The sequence below is a fragment of the Lampetra planeri genome, chromosome 43, assembly GCF_965212315.1.
Source record: "Lampetra planeri chromosome 43, kcLamPlan1.2.h2, whole genome shotgun sequence".
NCBI lineage: Eukaryota > Metazoa > Chordata > Hyperoartia > Petromyzontiformes > Petromyzontidae > Lampetra > Lampetra planeri.
Window position 1 is genome coordinate 4,868,092 of NC_136149.1, and position 20,883 is coordinate 4,888,974.

The 20,883-nt window shown below is 47.4% G+C and overlaps 2 protein-coding genes across 2 annotated transcripts in view; one reads left to right on the top strand and one right to left on the bottom strand.

Annotated features, from left to right (window-relative positions):
- Nucleotides 1-9,860, bottom strand: part of LOC144732616 (uncharacterized) — a 146,662-nt gene extending 136,802 nt beyond the window's left edge. The window contains exon 1 of the mRNA XM_078614111.1: nucleotides 9,528-9,860. Coding sequence (XP_078470237.1) covers nucleotides 9,528-9,623 — 96 coding nt within the window. The 5' untranslated portion in view covers nucleotides 9,624-9,860. The remainder of the gene's footprint in view (nucleotides 1-9,527) is intronic.
- Nucleotides 9,861-11,714: 1,854 nt separating this feature from the next.
- Nucleotides 11,715-20,883, top strand: part of LOC144732517 (uncharacterized) — a 176,561-nt gene continuing 167,392 nt past the window's right edge. Inside the window, exons 1-3 of the mRNA XM_078613925.1 lie at nucleotides 11,715-11,967; nucleotides 12,139-12,270; nucleotides 12,530-12,578. Of these exons, the coding sequence (XP_078470051.1) occupies nucleotides 12,263-12,270; nucleotides 12,530-12,578 (57 nt within the window). The 5' untranslated portion in view covers nucleotides 11,715-11,967; nucleotides 12,139-12,262. The remainder of the gene's footprint in view (nucleotides 11,968-12,138; nucleotides 12,271-12,529; nucleotides 12,579-20,883) is intronic.

Consider the following 20,883-nt stretch of genomic DNA (forward strand, 5'->3'; position numbering starts at 1 on the left):
TGTGTGTGTGGGATAGTGCTGACTTGTAAGGCCACAGCCTAAATTTACTTTGTGGCCCATTCTTTCTGCACTGAAGACGATCTATTAATACGCAGGTACAGTGCAGTTGTCGTTAACAGGAGAGATGCTTGCTTGGCCGTAAAAAAAAAAGTTATTTTAATCTCTAGCCTAAAGTCACTTTTGCCAGCTTATGATAGAATCTGCGGCATAATATAATACAGTACGCCGACACACGGTGAGCTCCGTTACACTTGTATGGGTACAGCCCCTTTGTGTCAATCCACTGCTGGATGAGGGCCTTGCCATGCTGCGCTGGTCGTGGGGTTTATTTGGCCCGGGACCGGTGCAGATGTCACTTGCCATGGACGTGAGCCATGTCCGAGAAATCGAACTCGGGTCGGCGGGTTCGTAGCGCGGTACAATCCACCCTGCTCGCAATATAGAGAATCAAGAACACCGCACCGATTCAATTTACACTACATTTGCATACAAAACATCAACTTCGACACAGCAACTCTCTCTGGACAGCCTTTGCTGAATACAGTTTCCCAATGTGCGTGTGTGTGTTTTTATGTCAAAGTGCCAAAGGGGGGGAACTTGGCATGAGTTCTGACCGGGCGTATGTTTTATTTATTTCCCCCAGAATACACCATGGCTGGCTGCTGTGGCATCCGTCACCCACACGCAGGCTGGCAAGGGCCGATTGTTTTCAGGAGAACAAATGTATTTTTAGGCAAGGAGTAGTGTTACGGGCGCATGTTGTAACACCAAACAGTTTTTCACAGATACGCTCGTCGCTTGACGATCCCTCGCGATGCGATTCCCAGTCATCACCAGCAGCGACTGTGGTGTGCATCTGCTCCTTTGAATCTAGGGTTGTCACCTGTTACTTATCTCAGCGAGGTTAAAAGCTTATCAAATCTTACTCAGAAATAATGTCCATTGTGTTTCCAGGAAAGCCTCTCCGAGTCTCAAGACTCTTTCGCAGGAGGGTGCTGCTCCAATTGGAATGTTTGGTCAATTCCAATAATTAGAGTTTGGATTAATGCGGCAAGAAACTGGAGAACCCGGAGAAAACCCACCAGACACACACACATGCAGGGGTTTCACCCAGCACTGCCACACCTTGCGGACCCGTGCCCATAGCACCTGGCCAAGGTGGTGATGGCAGTCACCCATCCAAATACTAACCAGGCTCAACCTTGCTTAGCGTCCAAGAAATGATGAGACCAGGTGTATTTTGGTCGTAGAAGGTTTGGCCAGTTCTGCTGATGAGTGCTCAGCGTGTGGGAGGACAAGCCCATGGTTACACGGTCAACAAACATTTGAAGCTCATAAGCAACACTTGAGACATTTTCTTTAAAGCACAGGGACATCGATTATATCACTAGATATGACACGTAACTAAGTGTGTTAAGGCTGGGTTTCCGAAGCTGTATGTGTGTAATGTTTCCTCAAATTAAAATAGCTTACAGTGTTGTCGGTAATTATGCTCGCGTGCAGTTAAATGGTGTAAATCCCAAGCTACCTCTTGTCTATTTTTCCGCCAGACTTGCTAATGTGAGAGAGCCACTGAGGCGAACTGAAAAAGGTCAAACATTGTGGCACGCGCCGGTCTTCGCGATGGCTCTTCTGTGTTGCCATATCCCTTGTGTGTAACGCGGGCAGCCCTTTTAAAGGGGAATGCAATTTCGAATCTCAGTAACTGCAGGTGTGCTGGAGGTGGCCAGGTGGTTGAGGTGTCGGAAAACTTGAGCCGACACCACAGAGATCCTGGGTTCGAATAAGGTTTCAGGCGATGGCCCACGATTAAACCGGGTTCTCTCAAGCGCCGAGAGTTGGTGCTCTCAGGCAGGCCAATAATGAATATCTATTAAAACAGATCCACTGTCAGATTTGTTTTCACTTAAATTTTGACAATTTCAGCTGAGAAAATGTTAAATGTTTTTGGTGTGATGGCCATGCTATAAACGTTGTCTTGATCGCAGGTTGCGGAAGACTGTACCCCCAGAGCATGTAGGCTTGCGCTTGGAAGATTGTGAATTTAGATCCTGATTGGGGGTCTACTTGGCCCATCATCCTTTTGAAGATCGATAAAATAGGAACCGCTCTGTGGGGGCGACAACAGCTGTTGTCCTATGCGTCGAACCCACTCCCGCCATAGGGTTGTGGAATTTCCACCAGGGTTGTAAAGAGGAGATGAGAACCGCCGCCTTATTGCTCATTTGAGCTGGGAAATTGGTGCGTGGATAAAAAAAAGTATTTCAAAAAGAGTTCCTTTAAATCGCATTCTGTGGGGAATTCTCCAACACGGGAAGACGCACAGCCCTGCGAGCATTGTAAAGGGACACATCATCTCATGGAACGATGCCGATGGTGCAAATGGAATGAATATGATTAAGAACGCAACAAACGAACGCAAAGAAATCGCAGGTCCACTCTGAAGCCATTCAAATTGTCCAACCACCATACAAATCAACTAACCTCCTCCACCCTATCCACTGACACAATCCACGCCTGGCCCTGCTTGCCACCCACCTGTCTTCCTTCCAGCTCCTGTGGAAAAAACAATTATTCCTAGATTGTTCGCTTTGGTAATTTTTGGCTTCGCGAAACATCCGCAACAGCTTTAGCAAACTTTTCAACAGACAGGCAACAGGTCCCAAATGCCCTGAGGAACAAACCCGCAGTCCAACCACAGACATACCCTGAGGTTTTTTGGGGGGAAACCCACAAACTGACCGAGGTCGTTTGGGGTCTAACCGCGCGTGGCTGGATTATGTGGGATATTACACAGGAGCTGCTTTCGATGTACCAGAATGATTCATGTGTGGAGGCAAGTTTGAGAAACTAAAATGCTCTACGCTGTATAAACGTAGCAATGAACTCCGCTTTCTACATCACAATTCCCGCAAGGCCTCAAAAGCACCTTTTAAGCCTAGATTGAAAACGCATTTATTTTGAACTGCTTTTTGCATTTACTTTTGTTGCCCTTCCCCCGCACCTTCGATTTAGCGCGGTTTTGGTACGTACGGTGCGAAAGAAGTTCTACATGCATCCGTATAAACTATTATTTAGTATGCTTTGTCTACCCTGGAAAAGCCTCAAGGAGTCTCAAGACTCCTACTCAGGAGGTACCTGCCACGTTTTCCCGTTAGGGGGCGATGTTGCCGCGTGTAATTACAATTGAATAATTTGCAGTGTCAATAGTTCAGCATTGGGATGTCTGGCCGAAATCATCGTATGGAATTTATTTCAGCTGGGGGGGGGGGGGGGACCTGCGCAGAACAACTGAAGCAGGAAGGGGCGTCCGAGTCAGGAATAAAACCCAGGCCCTTCTTGCTGCGAGGCGCGAAGCGTTCCCACTGCGCCACCACTGCCGCCTTAAGATGTCCACTCGTTTTCGTGCGGGCATTGAGCGCCCGTCGTGGACGATGAAAGTGACGCGAGAAGTAACAGCCAAAGTGAATTTGAGCAGTGAAATTTGAGCGTTTGACAAACATTTTGTCCCTCACATCAACGTAACAAGTGGACCATCACTCGAACTTAGCGGGCAGCCTTAAAATCCCTTTGCTAATTCGCCTGAAAGCAAACATTTCACGCGCGTGTTGCCCAAAGAATGCGCTATACGGTACACCGACTGCCGAGGCTTCTCATTTCCAGAGCACCTACCCATTCCTCGTCTGGCTTCGGGAATACATGGCAATCTTTAACAGAGGAAAACTTGCAGACCCAAAATCCAGAAGTTTCGAAGTTAAAAAAATACGATCTTAATCTGCCCAGCATGCCTGCATAGTCATCAGGTGTGCGCTTGGCTGGGAGCCAGATTCTCACCCATGGCATTGCCATCAAGACCCGGCATGGCGGGTTTACTGGACTGTGGCACTATTCATGTGGTCTCAATCTGGACTTTAAGCGGACTCACAGACCCCCCTCCCCCTTTACACGAGCGAATGTCAGTGTTATAGAATCAGAATCTTTAATTTGGACTGGAGGAATCCGATGAGCTACGAAGCTTTTTCACATATGTCCAGTCACATTTATCAACGAGGCAGCGCTGTCCTATGAGCAACCATTCCAACGCCGAGCCGAGCCTCAATTTCCCATGCCATCTCAATCGCCCCCCCCCCCAAACCTCATTGGCTTCCAAATGAGCTGGATAGCGCGAGTGGGTTCTTGCAGGCCAGCCAATGGCCAAATAAATAACGAAAATATACGACCCTTTTGTGATCGACTGGTTGATAAAAGCCTCCCCTTGCTATGTGCGTGGGTCGTGGAAGTTGTTGTTCTACACCGTGCCGACTGGCCGAAAATAGGTCAGTAGTGGTTGCTGAGAGGTGCGGGGAATGGCCAAAGAGAAAAAAAAAGAATCAAAGTGAATTCAAAGCCACGTGTGAATTTATTTATGAGCAGTGTGCTCAGAACAGTTGTTGATATAGGTGGGAGGGCATTGAGATTGCGACTGGCTCCTGTGCAGGTCCTCTTTTGAGTTGATTCCATGGACAGCAACATAATCAAAATATATATTTATACTGGAGGAATCCGATTAGCTATAAAGCTCTTTTTCATGGGTCTGAGCAAGGAGGCGGTCACCCACACAACTGGCCACACCGTAGGAGCACACAATAGACTATAGCCAACCCTCCACTAAAACCTCTGTGGACAGGCATACAGGACAGGTATACAAAGGTGACTAGCTCAATACTGAAATGAATGTATCGTTCCCACGTAATGTACTTTGTACTGTTACAATAACATCGACAGGGTAGCCCGAGTAAGTGGGAGCAGAAGCAATAAACTGACACCTACACTACATGTTATACATGTCCTTAAGCGAGGTGAATCCACACATCACAATTCTTTGCACCCTCGGAAGACATTATCCTCAATTTCATTTTTGCAAATCCGAATAGCGAAGGGCGACTGTTGTTGGCTCACCGGGAAACGTGAGTTTAACTGTCTACGTCTCCACTCAAATGTGCCACCGTGTACAGTACACTCTGAAAATGTCCAAAAATGTTGTACATGTTTTTAAAATAAAAATGGTGCCGTTCAGTGGAGAGACACTGCAGCCGAGGGAGCGGCGTGATAGGAAACAAAATCTGAGCCCGTGGGTAGAGCACGTGGTTAGAACCCCTGCCGTCTTGTGCGTTAAATGAAGTCACCTTGCATCGCTATCCCCCTCGGCTATAGCTCCTCCGCACAATAGACAATGTTTCATTCCGACGACGAGGCATCTGCGGTATCGTCTCGATCCCATCTCTCCGGGGGGTGGGGGGCCTCCATCCCCGCACTGAGCTCCTGGCCTCACGAGACATCTCAACTTGGCTGGGAGCCCGAGCGGAGCCGACGGGCGGGGATAACGACTCCTTGCGTGTGCACTGTCAGTCGGTTCAACTCCAACACGGCGTCATGGGTCTCGGCTCATTCAGTGGCGCAGCTCGGTTCTCTGCAGTGGAAAAAAAATATCCTGGTGCCTCCCTGAGCCCCGTATGGCCTCGTTCACTGTGTGTGATGTCAGTGGCACGGCTCGGTTCCTGCAGTGGAAAATATAAAACAACCTGATACCTCCCCGAGCCACGTATGGGCTCGTTCGCTGTGTGTGATGTCAGTGGCACGGCTCGGTTCCTGCAGTGGAAAAACACATCATGGTGTCTCCTTGAGCGACGCATGGGCTCGTTCACGTGTGTGATGTCAGTAGCACGGCTAGGTTATCTGCAGTGTAAAAAAAAGTCCTAATGACTCCCTGAGCCAAGTATGAGCTCGTTCACTTGTGTGATGTCAGTAGCACGGCTCGATTCCTGCAGTGGGAAAAAAACCATCCCGGTGCCTCCCTGAGGCATGTATGGTCTGGGCTATTGTATGTACGACATGTTGAACTTATTTCGCACCGTGTGTAGACAATCGCGCTAATCGTATGTGCAGGGGAAAGACAACAAAGTAGAAACAAAAGGTAGTTCTTAAGGACATGAGTTTTCAGTCTAGATTTAATAAGCAGGGCCACGACAAGATTCAGTTGTCCAGTGGAAAAAAAAACATGTAGCTGTAGCCAACTATGCCTGCCGACAAGTAACACAATTTCCAGAGGATATCGAGAGACAGAGCATGCCCCGTGGGAAAAGTGCAATTGCCAGCTGCACCGCAAATGTTACCACCCACCATGTCAAACTTCTAAAGCAACTAAATCAAAGGGCAAGGCTCACTCTGCACTGACATTCTGTGCAAAGATAACTTTGAAAATGCCACAAATTGTTCTGCGGTTTGATTTAATGCACTGCAACTGAAAGGAATGCCTACTTTAATGTAGCTGGTACACAAAAAGCACACGTGTTTTGAAAAAAAAAGATATATGGAAACATTCTTTTGCAGGCGCCACGGGTTTTTATCAACGAGGGGATTAGCGGTCTACGAATATTAATAATTATGTGCAGCCCTTTGTCAATCCATTGATGGTTTGAAGGCCTACCCGTGCCATCGCTGTCACGGAGTTTGTTTAACCACCCTTCACCATGCTGCCCAGTGCGTATTGATGAAGGGGGAGGGGTATCGGTGAAGATTTTGCTTGCCACTGCCATTAGCCGCGACCGGGAATCATCATGCAGTGCGCTTAACCGCTCTGCCACCGCTCCTCCCATGAGGATATTATGTGCAGGGAATTTTGAGAATCAATCAATCGATGTTCTTTCTTCAAAAGCCAGTTGAGAGGCTGTTAAGATTAAGAGTCTCTTGCCGCGGGAGGTCAATGCAGTGCTCAAGCGAAAATCACCTCGTTCTGGTTTGGAAGATGAAATAAAGCAGTGACTTGGTGATTACAAAACACAATGCATTTTGTTAACGCAACTACTTTATTGTAGTTATCGTTCCCGTGGCTCTCACCTGCTTTCTCATAAAGGGAGTAGATGTATTTAATAATTATATTAAGACAGTTAACGCCCCAACCACACCCTGAGTTATGAATATTGAACAGACGACTCAAAGCCACGCCTAGCTTTTACATATTCACCTCGTAGGCGGAGACAGCCAACCCACAGTTACTACCACCACCATCATCATCATCACCCCCACCAGCCTTACACATTTTCCAATAACGCAGGGAACGGTCTGAAAAGCCACACACGCTCTGTGGAAAGACGAAAATGCCATCGTGCCATGCCACTTAACAGCAAATAATTTTTTTTTGCATCAACAAGTAGAGCAATTTATCTTAAAGAGTACAGCAACGCAAGCAATGCTCCACCCTGCTGCTGTCTGTCCGTTGTGCCTTTTGAGAAAACTGAAGGAGAAACGATGAAACTGCAACATCAAAAAAGTCAACGTAAACCCGGTTCGGTTTAAGTAGCGCCCCACTCCCCTGAGCTAACGAGAAGCTTTACAAAGCAGTGACATTGATTATGTTTCGGCTCGCTATACAGGGACTTGGTAAAACCCGAATGCAGATACTGTGTTGAACTTATTTTTGCACCGTACGTAGTCAAACGTACATCTTGCAACTGCGCGCTACAGAAAATGCATGGTCGTTCACAGCGTGTGCATCATGCATGGTTGGCTACGTACGGTGCGAAAGAAGTTCAACATACATTGCATAATATTCATCCCAGAGAAGCCTCAGTGAGTCTGAAGACGTGTTCATGTGGTGCATGCCATACTGGGATGTGTGACCAAACCCATGAACCGAGTGATTGGCTACGTGTGGTAGGAAACCAGGGCTGGGGGCGAATGTCAGCACTGCCATTTTCCTGGCCATGCCTCAGCTCCACGCCTACAACACCTGGCAAGCACTGATGGACTCTCCATCCAAGTACGAACTAGGCTCAACGCCTGCTTAGCTTCAGAGGAACACCCTAACGCTGCTAATCTGCATCCTAAACCAAATCGACAGCTATCATTCAATGTGTAATTGCAATAATTAAAACGTGATATTCCAGCCATTCTCAGTCCACCAATGGATGAGGGGAACTCCCCGCAGCTCCGAGTAGCACGCTTTGACTATGTATGGTGCGAAAGAAGTTCAACATACATACATACATACCCAAGCCCTGTCGGTCATGGGGGAGGAGGGGGTAGTCTAACCATACTTCACCACGCCGGTCAGTGTAGGTTGGTCGGGAGCTGTTCGGATATCACTCAGCACGAATGTTACCCGTGGTCTGGAATCCAACTCGGAGTGACAAGTCGCTGTTCCACCGCTCCGTCGCGGGTAAATACGAGGTTTACAACAGAGTTTGGGGTTTTGTGTTTTTTGTTGTCTGATGGCATTCACGGTTGATGTTGCTCACAAAAGTTGACGTGCACTGGCAGAGCTTGTCCGTTCGAGCAGTAATCTCGTCGCACGTACATCATGAGGTAGTAAGCGCCAAGCATGAATAGGTATCCGCGAGTCAACACACGTGTTTAAAATCACATCACCCAAAGCGGATATTGGATTTTAAGGGATGTATTATTATTAAAAGTACATGACAGAAAAGCCTTTGCCCTGATCGGTACACCACTTCGAGTCGCGAAATCCCCGCACACGCCGCGATAAGTGTGCATGTAGCCGTGAGTCATGCGTGCATATTTCGCATATTTTGGAAGGTTCTTTTTGTACATCTTGCTTTCATTTATAACACCAGGTACATGTGCTGGACTGTATCTACGCGCTTTGCTAGCTGCGTAGGAGCAAATTGATGTCAATCAAAGTCTAATAATTATAATCTGCGTTTTGTGTTTAAGAATGCGAGGAGATCATTCTCATCGAGCGGTGATGTCATAAAAGTCTAATTATAATTTTAATAATCATCCACCTAATAACTGCACACTAGCGGATTTCATCATCCCTCCCACTATCTCCCCGGGTGATTGGGGAGGCTTCCATCCGGCAGTGGATCGACCATGTCTAATGAGAGTTATGAACATATTCATACGTAAGATTGCAGCGATACTGAAGGTTAACGGCCATAGGCAGACCGCTACAGCTGAATAGATAACACGAATTCAATCATCCGACGAAGGCTCGCTTGCACGCAGACAGCTTTATGCGGGGCGGTGCTATGATTTAGCGTTTACATTCTTTCACGGAGGATGAAAATCCTGAATTGTACCCAATGCGCAGAAGGAATTACCTACGTATTGTACAACAACACCACTAACACGGACACGTCTAAAGGATAACCGCTAAGCACGCTCACATCACCAAGTACTACAGAAAAACGAAACGCCGAACGAAAAAGCGACTCTCAAACATCGCCACGGCACTGGGGGGAGGGGGGGTGTGTCATCTCGTCTCATAAAACTTTTCTCCGCGTTATGATCCCAATACCTTGTGTGCGTCTGTGTGTGCGTCTGTGTGTTGTCTGTGCGCGCGCGCGGAGTATATGCACGTTTTGCTTGACGGATGGCGAAGACGTGTGTCGTATTTGCTCAGCCAAATACGCGTAAGCTCGGTGATACGCGCTCGTGTGATGCCTCCACACACACACGCACACAAATATACATAGACTGGATGTACAAACACACACACACACAGAGAGAGAGACACACAGTCTTACCGCGGACTCGGCACCGGTGATGAGCCAGGCGAAAGCGTTGGCCATGATAACCAGAGCCCACAGCTTGGCTCTCGCGTCGTGTCGACTCATGGCCATGGCAGTAGTCTCTCTCTCTCGAGCACCAGCAGCAGTAGCAACTTAAGCCCGCACCATAACTGATTACGCGTCTGCGAACACTTCTCACGGCCACCTATCTGACTGCTCTGTGCGCGCTGCGTCGTCTCAGTTTCGCCGCGGCTCGTCTTCGACTCCGTTGCTGGTTCTCTCTGCTCGTGTGGCTCGTCTCGCGCCGCTGCTTGCCCCCCCCCCCGCTGCCGTGCTTCCATGAGTGGCCACAGAGAAGGTGGAGGAGGGGGGGGGGATGAGGAGGGAGGAGAGGAGAGGCTTTCCCTCCTCCCACTCACCACGACCATCGGACCCCACCCACACTGCCGAGCGCTGTGCTGCGAACACACACAGCCCCCCCACCCTCCAAAACACACACATACATAGCCCCCCCCAATTCCCCCCCCCCCCCCGATTTAATTTGCTCGCAACAAAGTTGCTTCAACACCTCGTCCAAAATCATTATTTCTTTGGCAGGAGCAGCAAGTTTTTTTCGTGTGTGTGAGTGTTGTAGGGGTTTGTTGGCTGAACGGTTTGTGGATTCGGACGAAACTTCGTGAATAGATTGAATTACTACAGCACCTTGTGCTGTAGTAAAGATGCTTGCCACGGGGGTGCGGTGAGGTGGGGGGGGGGTCCTGGGCTCGACTGCCGCAGGATAAAGGGGGAATTCGAGGTGAGATGTTGCGGTTATCGCAACTCCGATTAGCACGATTGGCTACGTACGGTGCGAAAGAAGTCCAACATACGTGTGAGACGGTGATGCGTTTCAGCGCCCATTAAGCGCAAACCCTTTAACCCCTTCCTAAAGTATAGTATGGCCTGTAACGGTCAACTAAGGTTACACAATGGGTGCAAACTGTCAGTTGCATTGTGATTTGGGTTTGATTTGGCATGCGTTTATATGCTTAGCATTTCATGTAAGTCTCAACGTGTGAACTTAAAAGGTGTGATCATTGCCACGTGTTGTTTCCTAAATGATGTTAGGCTCAGTATGAACCCCATGTGAACACAGTTCACGGCTGGTCAGGGCGGGTTGGTGAAGCCGGGACCAGCATAGACGGCGGAGCATAGAAGTACAATACAAGATGTTATTTTGCCGCACCTCTACAAACTTGACGTTAAACAGCCCTGCAGTTTATAGACGTGATCTGCAGTCCACATCATACCCCAAGAACTTGCTATGTTTGGTCAAATGTTGATATATATATGAGTCAGAGATAACTTGCAATCCGTAGTGATGAGTTGGAATTCCCTTTAATTGTGATTGGGTAGTATTCCAAACGTAATTTTTTTTCAACGGAGATCCGCCTGGCATTAGATACATTTAATAACACACAACGTATCCCCCCCCCCCCCCCAAATGCCTAAATAACAAACGCACTCATCACACGCGTGCCACACACGTGAAGCCGTGCTATGCCCGCTGCCTCTGCGTTTTGGTCGATCATCGCAACGGAACGACAGCTCAAGGACGGGAAACGCGCTCAGACGGGCGACCGCGACGCATCCAAAGCTCGATGAGCGGGGCTTGGGCGCTAGGGGCTGATCCGTCATCTGAAGCCTTCGTCCAGCAGCGTATTCAACCGCGGGGCTCACGACGAACAACGGCGTGCACAAGCCATCATCTATACTCTTAGTTCTTTCGGTAAAGTCACGTAGGTAAAAAATTAAATTAAAATTAATAAAAAATAAAACAATAAAAATCACGACGTTTCAGAGGCAACACAAGTCTCCGTCATCAGGTGGGACCGTCACAGCCAGATTTGCTGCATCATATTTTTATTAATTTTTATTTCATTTTTTTACCTACGTGACTTTACCGAAAGAACTAAGAGTATGAATCCTTGCTGTCGCGAAAGCTTCAAATCTAGAAGCCATCATCTCCCCTGCTCTCTCTGTCTCTGTGTGTTCTCTGTGGAACGTGCGTACTGAGTGTGCCGCTGCGGGTTGGCTGTCCTCTCTCTACCAGTGACGTGTCCACCCCCCCTCCACCCACCTCCTCCTCCTCCCGTGCTGCGGGTTTGCGAGCGTGGGAGGGAGGGAGCTGTGCTTGTCTCTTACTCTCCCCCCCACCACCACCACCCCACCACCACCCCACCGCTCCTTTCCTCTTGCGAACTTTGCTGTTCGCTTCGGCTCCCTTCCATAACTCCTCGACCAGCACACACGCGCGCGCGCGCACGTTTCGCCGTTCTGCAATCGGCGTATACGGCTGGCGAGGGGGGGGGGGTTCGGGCGAACCTCTTGTGAACGTGTTGCTGGAGTCGTTTCGTGATACACAGAGGAGGAGGGGGGGTTTTGTTGGTGGTTGTTGGGTGGAGAGGTGAAATCGGTGAGCGTCTATCTCCCTTCTCTCCGTGCGTCGCGCGCGGTGCGATCTCTCCTCTCTCTCCTCTCTCGCTCGCTCGCCGCACAACTTTTACTCGTGAACTTATCGATAGCCGTCGGCTCCGCTTGTTTTCACGAAAGTTGCTGCTGCTGCTGTGTGTTGTTCCCTTGGAAGGGGGCCGAACAACGTCAGTCGCTCAACAGCAGCGGCATACTGGAGAAGCGTCGACAGGGATCAGAGAGGAGAGGCGAGCAGCGAGTCATAGGCATCTCCTTGCAGTCGGCAGAGGCTCGCAAAGATGCGGTGGTGAGTTGCGGGGTGGGTGTGGGGGTGTGTATGTTGGTGTGTGTGTGTGTCACATTCATCGGTGAATCTTCTTCAATGTATTCATAACACATTTCGCCTGTCCGCGTTCGGCATCAGTCGCCGAGAGAAACGACGTTATCACAGACGGCACGATGAGTGTATGCCCGTTGTCCTGTGCGAGTTGACGGTAATACTTGCTGTGTTTGTGATGTATTTATTTTAAACTGCCCCCCCCCCCCCACTGTCTGCCGGCGTACAGGGTGGCCGTGTTGTTCGCGTTAGCACTCTGCGCGAGCACTGCCAATGCGGTGAGTATATAAGCACTTGCAACAACCTCCGTTATCCGTGCAACAACAAAAAGTTATCGTGATATGCAGACTGGTGTCATTCCACTGCTGGACGAAGGTCGCGTCGATCACGGGGGGGCTGTTTGGCCATACTTCCCCGCGCTGGTCAACGCCGCGTTGGCGAAGAGTGGGGGGCCACCGATTGTTTCGCCGTGGGCTGGAATTGAACTCGGTCATCCGGGCGGCGTAGTGCGGTGCGCCAACGACTGCTCCTTTAGCATCACTCATGTAGATGACAGTTGCGATGTGTCTGTGTGAATGTCATCCGTGTCATTGGTCATGTTATCATCAGCAATCGTCGCCCGTGCTATGTCGTAGCGTTTTCCTGGCAGTTAAGAGACAGTTACAATCACATGCACCCACATCGACCTACGTTATGTACGGTATGTATGAACGTATTACAAGTGACATCAGACCAATGCAATGCTATGTTCGTAGCTGTGGACTACGAACATATTAATCCACGAAATGCACGGTTGTAAATAATTCAGCTTCATGATGAGACGTTTGCACGGGTTGTGTAGTGTGTGTGACGATGAGATGAGTGTGAATCATATACTGTACCGTAGTCAGTCACCATGCACTTAGCAAGCAAGTGAATGGTGTGATTTCGTGGGTATTGTGCGTACTATTACGAACAATACTGCAATATGAATGTTTGGCGTATTTAATCAATGGGTGAGTGGGGGGCGGGGGAATAAAAAAAATTGCAACTTTTGTTGCTGTTTTGAGACGTGTGTAAGTGTCCACAAAACCGAACTGAGATCTTGTCTAAGTCTCAAGTCATGTGGGAGTATCCAAACGTAAAAAAAATCGGGCGTCCCTCCCACGCGATGAATATTCATATATGGTAATAGCCAGGCGAGACACGCCCCGAGTGGGCGGGATAGGAGACGCCCTTCATGAATTAATAAACAGGCGTGAACAATTGGAATGCAATGACATCCCAAGTGAAATGTAGTTTTGTAATATGGGCCCATTTGAACCTACAACTGGGAACGGATTTCAAAGTGAACGTTATTGGTATGCCGTTGTGCGTTTTAAACTTTGTTTCAGGATTTTTATTTTCGCGATTACTTTACTTCCTTTAAAGTCTTCAAATCGTAAACTGTGGTGCCTTTTAACGAACACCTCCACCACCCGACATGGCCAATCAGTAAGGCATTTTTCACGTAAACAAAACGCCAAATAGTTACTAATTCAGCCCACGGGCGTGTTGAAGAGTGAATCCACAACATTTACAATCTACGTGTTAAACTGAACACCCCATGTTGGAACATTTGTTAAAGGGCTGTCGATTATCATTATTCTTGTAATAAATGCTCCGCAAAAAGAAAAGCGATGAGCTGCAATTAACATCTCATCGGAGACTGCCAGGGCTCCGATGGTGTTCAACTGGAGGCCACCCTAAACACCTGGGCGTGGTATTTTGGGGAGCGGTATTTGCCCCCCGCGATCCTTTAGACCTCACGGGCAGCACGGCTTGTGGCTGGCTGGGTGGTGCCCTAAGTTTTAAAAGCGTCCAGCTCTAGCCCTGAGGCAGGGACGACGCACATCCACGGTTCCCCGTGATTGATGTGAAAACGTGTCAAGGTGTCCGGCCAGCTCAGCCCCACTGCCCACTGCCCAGAGGCGTTGCGTCCCAAAGTTTCCGCACTCGGTATCAGCTGCAATCCACGTGAGCTTTACCCACGGTCATCCTCGCAGCGGTGGTCTTCTGGCTAACCATCGAACACAGATGGCGGTCACCGCATCATCGCGCGCTTTCAGATGCGCTTCTGCGGCCGTCTGGAACGCTCTTGCGATATTCGGAAGCCACTGGAGCTGTGCACTTTTAAATATAGATTGGAAACTCATTTCTTTTTAATGCTTTTTATGTTAAGCTTGTTGTCCTTCCCCCGCGCCTCTAATTAGCACGGTTGGCCACGTACTGTGGGAAAAAAAGTCCAACATGTGTAAGATATCTGCATCGCACCCATCACGAGGAACTGGGAGGGCCTCCTTGAAGATGAAAAATAACTACCAAGCAATCGCCCCAAGGGCACTGAAACACATTTGCACTCACCCAGTTTAGCGAGCTAAGTGTTACATATAATTTAACCCCTCGGGTAAATCATCCTCTTATCGGGTTGGGCATTAACTCCCAGTATTATTGCAAATAATTATTGTTTTGTGTTGGATCGATCAATCGTAAATGTTTGGAATGCATTTAAGTTATGACGTGTTTGGAATGTGCTCTGTAGAGCAAGTTAAAACAAAGTAGCGTCAGAATGTAGAATTGGAGGCACATGAAAATCATGAGAGAATTCGTTTTTGTTCATTTCATCATACATATAAAACATATTTTGGAAATTACAGTACTTTGTAAATCCACTATTGGATGAAGGCCTTCCATTCCTTTGGCCATCGCATTTGTTTGACCATACTTCACCACACTGGTGAGTGGAGGAGGGGGTAAAAGGTGGTGGCCCAGGACTGGTTTTGGTTATTACTCACTACTGAGGTTAGCGGTGGCCAGAAATTGAACGCCTGTTACTGGGATCAAAGCACAGCGCGTAAACCACCTTCGCGACGACTACTACGCCCTTTGACCTATGTGTTTTTAATTGCCAATTTTAAATTTGATTTTAATGGTATTAAATGATATTAAAATCACACGGTAATACTTGTACAGCAATGCAAGTGACCAATAGAATCTGCAGAATGTCGTGCGTGCTATGATATTGCATTTTTCTTCAGTTTTTTGCAACATTTAGGTCAGTAGGTGCATGTTTGCTCAGTGCTAAATAACACAATCAATTTAAATTAAAAACACTTTTCTTGTTTGTAAGCCGAAGCGTGTATAATTCCCAGCAGATAAAACACATCATACAGAAACCCCAGCTGTAGTCATCTGTTATGGGTTAGTAGCAGACTGGGTTGTCTTGTCCGTAAAAATTAGATACAGATTTTTTTTTGGTCGCAAGGGCCATGCCACTCCCTTTGGCATTCGTGTTTCTAAGAGCTACTGCATGTTTATGAGGCAATCCCAGATTTTTGAGCTATTTTTTTTCATATCTCTCAATTTTATACACATTTGTGCTTTTGGCATCAAGTCACCGGATGAAGAAATAGAAATTCGGAACTGGCGTAGAGCTCAGTGCCGTCTGGAACGTTCTTCCTTTCGATATTAGGAATCCACTGAAGCCACCCACTTTTAAATCTAGATTGAAAACTCATTTCTTTAGAACTACTTTTTATGTTTAGTTTGTTGTCCTTCCCCCGCAACTTTGATTAGCATGGTTGGTTACGTACGGCGTGACAGCAGTTCTACATACATACTCGAGGGAGCTGCACATTGCTTTAAAACTGATATTTTTTTCTCTGGTTTTAGCGTCTGTGGTTATCTACAGATCAAGAGAAAGAATGACTTAATAAGATGGCTTTTTTCTAGACTCACTGGTGTACTAGAGACCATTAAGCTCCATGCGACCATGGGCAGAACATGCAAACTCCAGGCGAAGTCATTCATATCTCGCCACCGCGGCGCCCCATTTACTCCCTTAGCTGGCACTCTGTTGTTCGCCTTGACCCCTTCCCATTGTCCCTTCTAGACCCAAGCCCACTGAAATGTTTCTTGACACTCAAACGCACGTCTTCGCAGTCAATACGATGGCCGTTATCGTATTTCGTTTGGCACTCTGCGTTGCGGTCAACATGATTATTTTGTTGTTGTTTCAACCTCTCTGCTCGAGCCACTGCCACCGCACTAGGACGGACTTTGCGGAGTGGATTACTGGCGACAGCTGCCGTCTCAGCCTCCAAACCACTCGCCCTAGGTGTGAACACTGTGCGTGACAGAGTTTGACACGAGCGCGGCCACGAATGCCGTCACAATGCTCGACGCGCGTAAAGTTATTGCAATAACCAGTGGTGGCAAAGAACGATACAAAAAAAATATGATTATTTTTGGATCATTTTGGGTTATACAGATTTTTCTGTCAGATTCAACACACCGTGCATGCTTTACTGCAAGAGCGGTAGTCCCATGACCAAATATAGTGCGGAGCTGTGCATCTGCCACTCTTGTGACGGACACGTGTTAACAAATGTGTAAAAAGAGGTGCTTTGAATGCACTTTTGTTCAAAGCTGGGGAATGGAATTACTTTACGGAGGGACACAATCGCCGCAGTTATCATTTTTGTATGAAAGAGAATAATTTGGAACACTCGCGCGAAACATTTTTGACAGATTGGGTTATGAGGCCCAGGGCCAATAATGAAGTGGGTGGCCAACCAGCCATCCATCGAAATCAGCTCTCAAGCCTCCCATAAATCACGTGACTTGTGTCTGCACAATCCCTACTCTGAATCCCTCCTTTCTCCTTATCCCCTGAGAAAACAGATACTTCTAGATGTGAAGCTTTCGTGACTGAAATGATTCATACTCTTAGTTCTTTCGGTAAAGTTACGTAGGTAAAAAAATGAAATTAAAATTAAACGAAATACGATAGCGGCCTCTTGATGCAGCAAATCTGGCTGTGACGGTCCCACCTGATGACGTAAACTTGTGTTGCCTCCGAAACGTCGTGGGTTTATTATTTTATTTTTATTAATTTCAATTTCATTTTTTAACCTACGTGACTTTACCGAAAGAACTAAGAGTATGAAAACAGATACTGCTCCGTTGCAGCTCACCGCAGCTCACCCCTTCTTAATTCTCCTCCCTCTTCCCTCCCCTCTCATTGTCACCACCATCTCATCTTCACCTTCTCATCCCCGGCATCTTGACCTGGCCATTTCTTCTCCCCTCCCTCCACCTCTCCTTCCTTCTGCCTAACCTACGCTCCTTCTATTTCCCCCGTTGTTCATCTTGAGCCGTGCCATCCTCTGTCCCGGCTTCCCTTCTCTTTCGCATTCGTCTATCCGTTTCCATTCATTACATAATTGACTCTACTGCTCTTCCCCGTGGTGGAGTGCCAAGGGTGAATAGTTGCACGGGTTCTACCCATGCACGCCATTGTGCTTGTTACCCACTGCAACATTTCGGAGGAACGAGACAGTTCGGCGAATAATTTGAGACAGACGCACTGCCCATTCCCACCTCCCAGTCATCCTCTCCTCCCGCCCGCCCGCCCCCCCCCCGTTATTGAAATGAAAAAATGTCAGTCCACCCTGTTCAGTGCACCACTGAAGTTAACCAATTAGGGCTTCCGAAACCGTGGCAGACAGTCGGTACTGTAAGTCAGCGGGCAGGCCTTTCAGCTTATTCCAGGTGGCTTTGCGATTGGCACATAACGCTGGCACCCTGGAATGTTGGGCAGGCATCAATGCTCAGCACGGACTTTCGTGTCACTAGTTTTGCCAACAATGGGGGAGCTTGTCGGTGTTGTTTAGGTGGCAGGAAAAATGTTTTAAAGGTTGTTTTTGATTCGTTGGAATCTGCAATCTAACAACCCTTATATAAGAGGCTATGAACATTCTTTACAAGTTTGAGGCCATGTTGTATAGGTGGTGGGGTAATGTTTGCGGGATTTCTATATAGCTGGCATTTAGTCTTAACAGAACGTTGCTCGACAGTAGGGCGGATGGGAAAGTGCAGCCTCCCACTCGAGTGAACCAGCTGTCACGTGGAGGCGTTTCAGAAGGAGTTCTGTGATATCTGCTTCCATTCTCTAAACACTGTCGAATTGTTTTGGCTAATGTTGTTTAGGCTGTGAGGTCATCTTTGTAGTTTCCCTGTATAGCTGGTCTGGACCATCTGGCTGGCTACCAGCCAGTTGAGTGACTATGTTTGGAAGCATGCTTTTTAATAGCAAAAGTTCAGTCAGTCTCCTGGCATGCCCCACGGCCTGCCATGGCCTAATGGAAATGTTTGCAGAACCGCTAAAGTGGTCTAATTTTAAATTCTCATAAAATCCCGGAGGTGGCCGAGGAGTTCAGAGGTCGGAGCGCGGAGCTAGCACCACCAAGGTCCTGGGTTCAAATCCACTCAGTCGCCGATGATGAAACCGGCTTTCTCAAGTGCAGTGAGTTGATGGTTTCAGTCTGGTCATTGATGGTTGCTCAGTACACACACACAGACACGTACCTCACAGCAGATTTGGTTCTGCACTTAATTTGGATATATTTCATCTCGACCACAGAATATCAACTTTCGTAGCAGGAAAGGTGGGAAAGTGCTGCCCCCTATTGTGTGGATCAGAGGTCACTAAATCTCAAAAGATGCTCTGTGGTTTCCACTTCCGTGTGCCGTTCTCTAACAGGGTGTTTCGCTGCCGTGCTGCAAGAGTTCTGAATGGTTTCTTCATCTCCGATTAGCACGATTGGCTATGTACGATGCGAAAGATGTTAAACATGCATACGTGCATCTTCTGATATGACAACCGACAACACAATAGGCATAACATTTGGGGAAAAGACAAAACAGTACCGCATTAATGTTGACATATAGATTTTATTTCCTGTTTTGATGAAGCAACATATTGTCAAATAATTTTGGAACTTTTAGCGTCAATGATAATTTCATACGTATGACCAAATCGCCCAAAATGTGCCGGCTCTCACTGTATCTCGCAAGCTAAGCTAGTTAGAGCCCGGATAGTGCTTGGATGTACAATGTACCTTTCTCTCCCACACATTCAACAACCCACACTCACCAGCGTGGTGAAGTATTCTCAAATAACCATCCCCCCCCAGCCCCCCTGAAGACCCACACCATGTGGTGAGGCCCTCATTCAGCAGTGGGATGGACACAATAATTTAATTCTCATGTCAATGCATGGGCAGGAGGAGTTTGCACAAGTCATCGTTACTCTTTGGTTCTTTCGGTAAAGTCACGTAGGTATAAAATGCCTCAGCAGCAGACTATGCTTTCCCACCTGATGATGGACGCTTGTGTTGCGCCCGAAACGTCGTGATTTATTTTATACCCACGTGACTTTACCGAGAGAATCAAAGAGTTTGGATTCCTGCAGTCACGAAAGCTTCAAATCAAGTCTCAACCCTTTTTGCCATTCGGTCGAAGTGGGCTTTTTTCATGTTACGTCGTGAATGTTATTTTATTCCCACGTGCCATTGTAAACTTTGCAGCCTACTCTGAAACTGTGCGTCACATGTGACATGTACGTATTAGGGTCCAAAAATATACGTTTAACTTGTCCCTGAACCCATCTCACCCCCCCACCCTGTCCAAAATCTTTAAGTGTGCCCCCTTCTTCACGTACCAGACTAAGTGACTTAGGAGTGGTGCGGGATTGTGGGGGGTGGGTGGGGGGGGTTGACACAGATGGTTTAATTTGGTTTGTGTCCATTCCTTATAACATGCCACTGAAACCACAATAGGGGTCCCTAGCTTTCACAATATTTGTTTAGCTGGGGTCTCAAGTCGTCGCCTCCATGTGGCTGCTGTGAGACCTCGACTAACAATATTTTTTTGGGTGGCACAATGGCGCTTGGGTACATATAATAAAAACTTTACGCATTTTTGTCAACAACACCGCCTTGCAAGGAACAAAAATATATATTGTAGGCAATGTTTGGTCAATGTCCCCCTTCTTCATAGAACTATTGTATTTTATTTTCCAATAAAACATGCCATATTGAGCAATGGCCTTTCTTAGAGTGTCCCTTACCCACGTGCTATGAAAAAGAGCCATTGCCAAAAAACGTTGCCGATTTAAGTTGCATTTCTTTTAGTGGGCAGGGTTATTGACGAATATGTTGAGTTGTTTTTTTTAAAGAACAATACACGGTAGCACCTTAAATTCCTGCTAGTGTGTTGCCCCTATCGCTTTGAAAGCTCCAGCCTATGTTCTGCCTCATTAGCCCTCGCACGCTCGGAACTTTGTTTGTTTGCATTATGGCAGGAATAGCCTTAATAATTCGGCATGGCAGATGTGAACAAAAAATATTCCATTTGGATTTGGATTAATTCTTGCCAATTGCTTTAACACAAATGTAAAGTTTATAAAGTTTATTGACAGCTACAGCTGTGTAATTATTGTTTACTTGTGGTTTCTGCGTGGTTGGGCGCTGATTTAAATAACAGCAACGTTTAACCCGTGGCAGCTTTGTTTAAAGACGTATAATTATCCTGGTGCCTTTGAGCCAGCGGGTCTCCTTCTAATGTGATGATCTTAAAATCGATTTGGTAACAAGGCATCCACGCAGGACAGTTAGGAACGGTTTATCCAGCTACTCGACGGCACTTTGAGAAGTTTATTTCATTTGACAATTGAAACCCTTGACATTCGTATTCAATCTCGAGCATGTGAAACATGGTTTA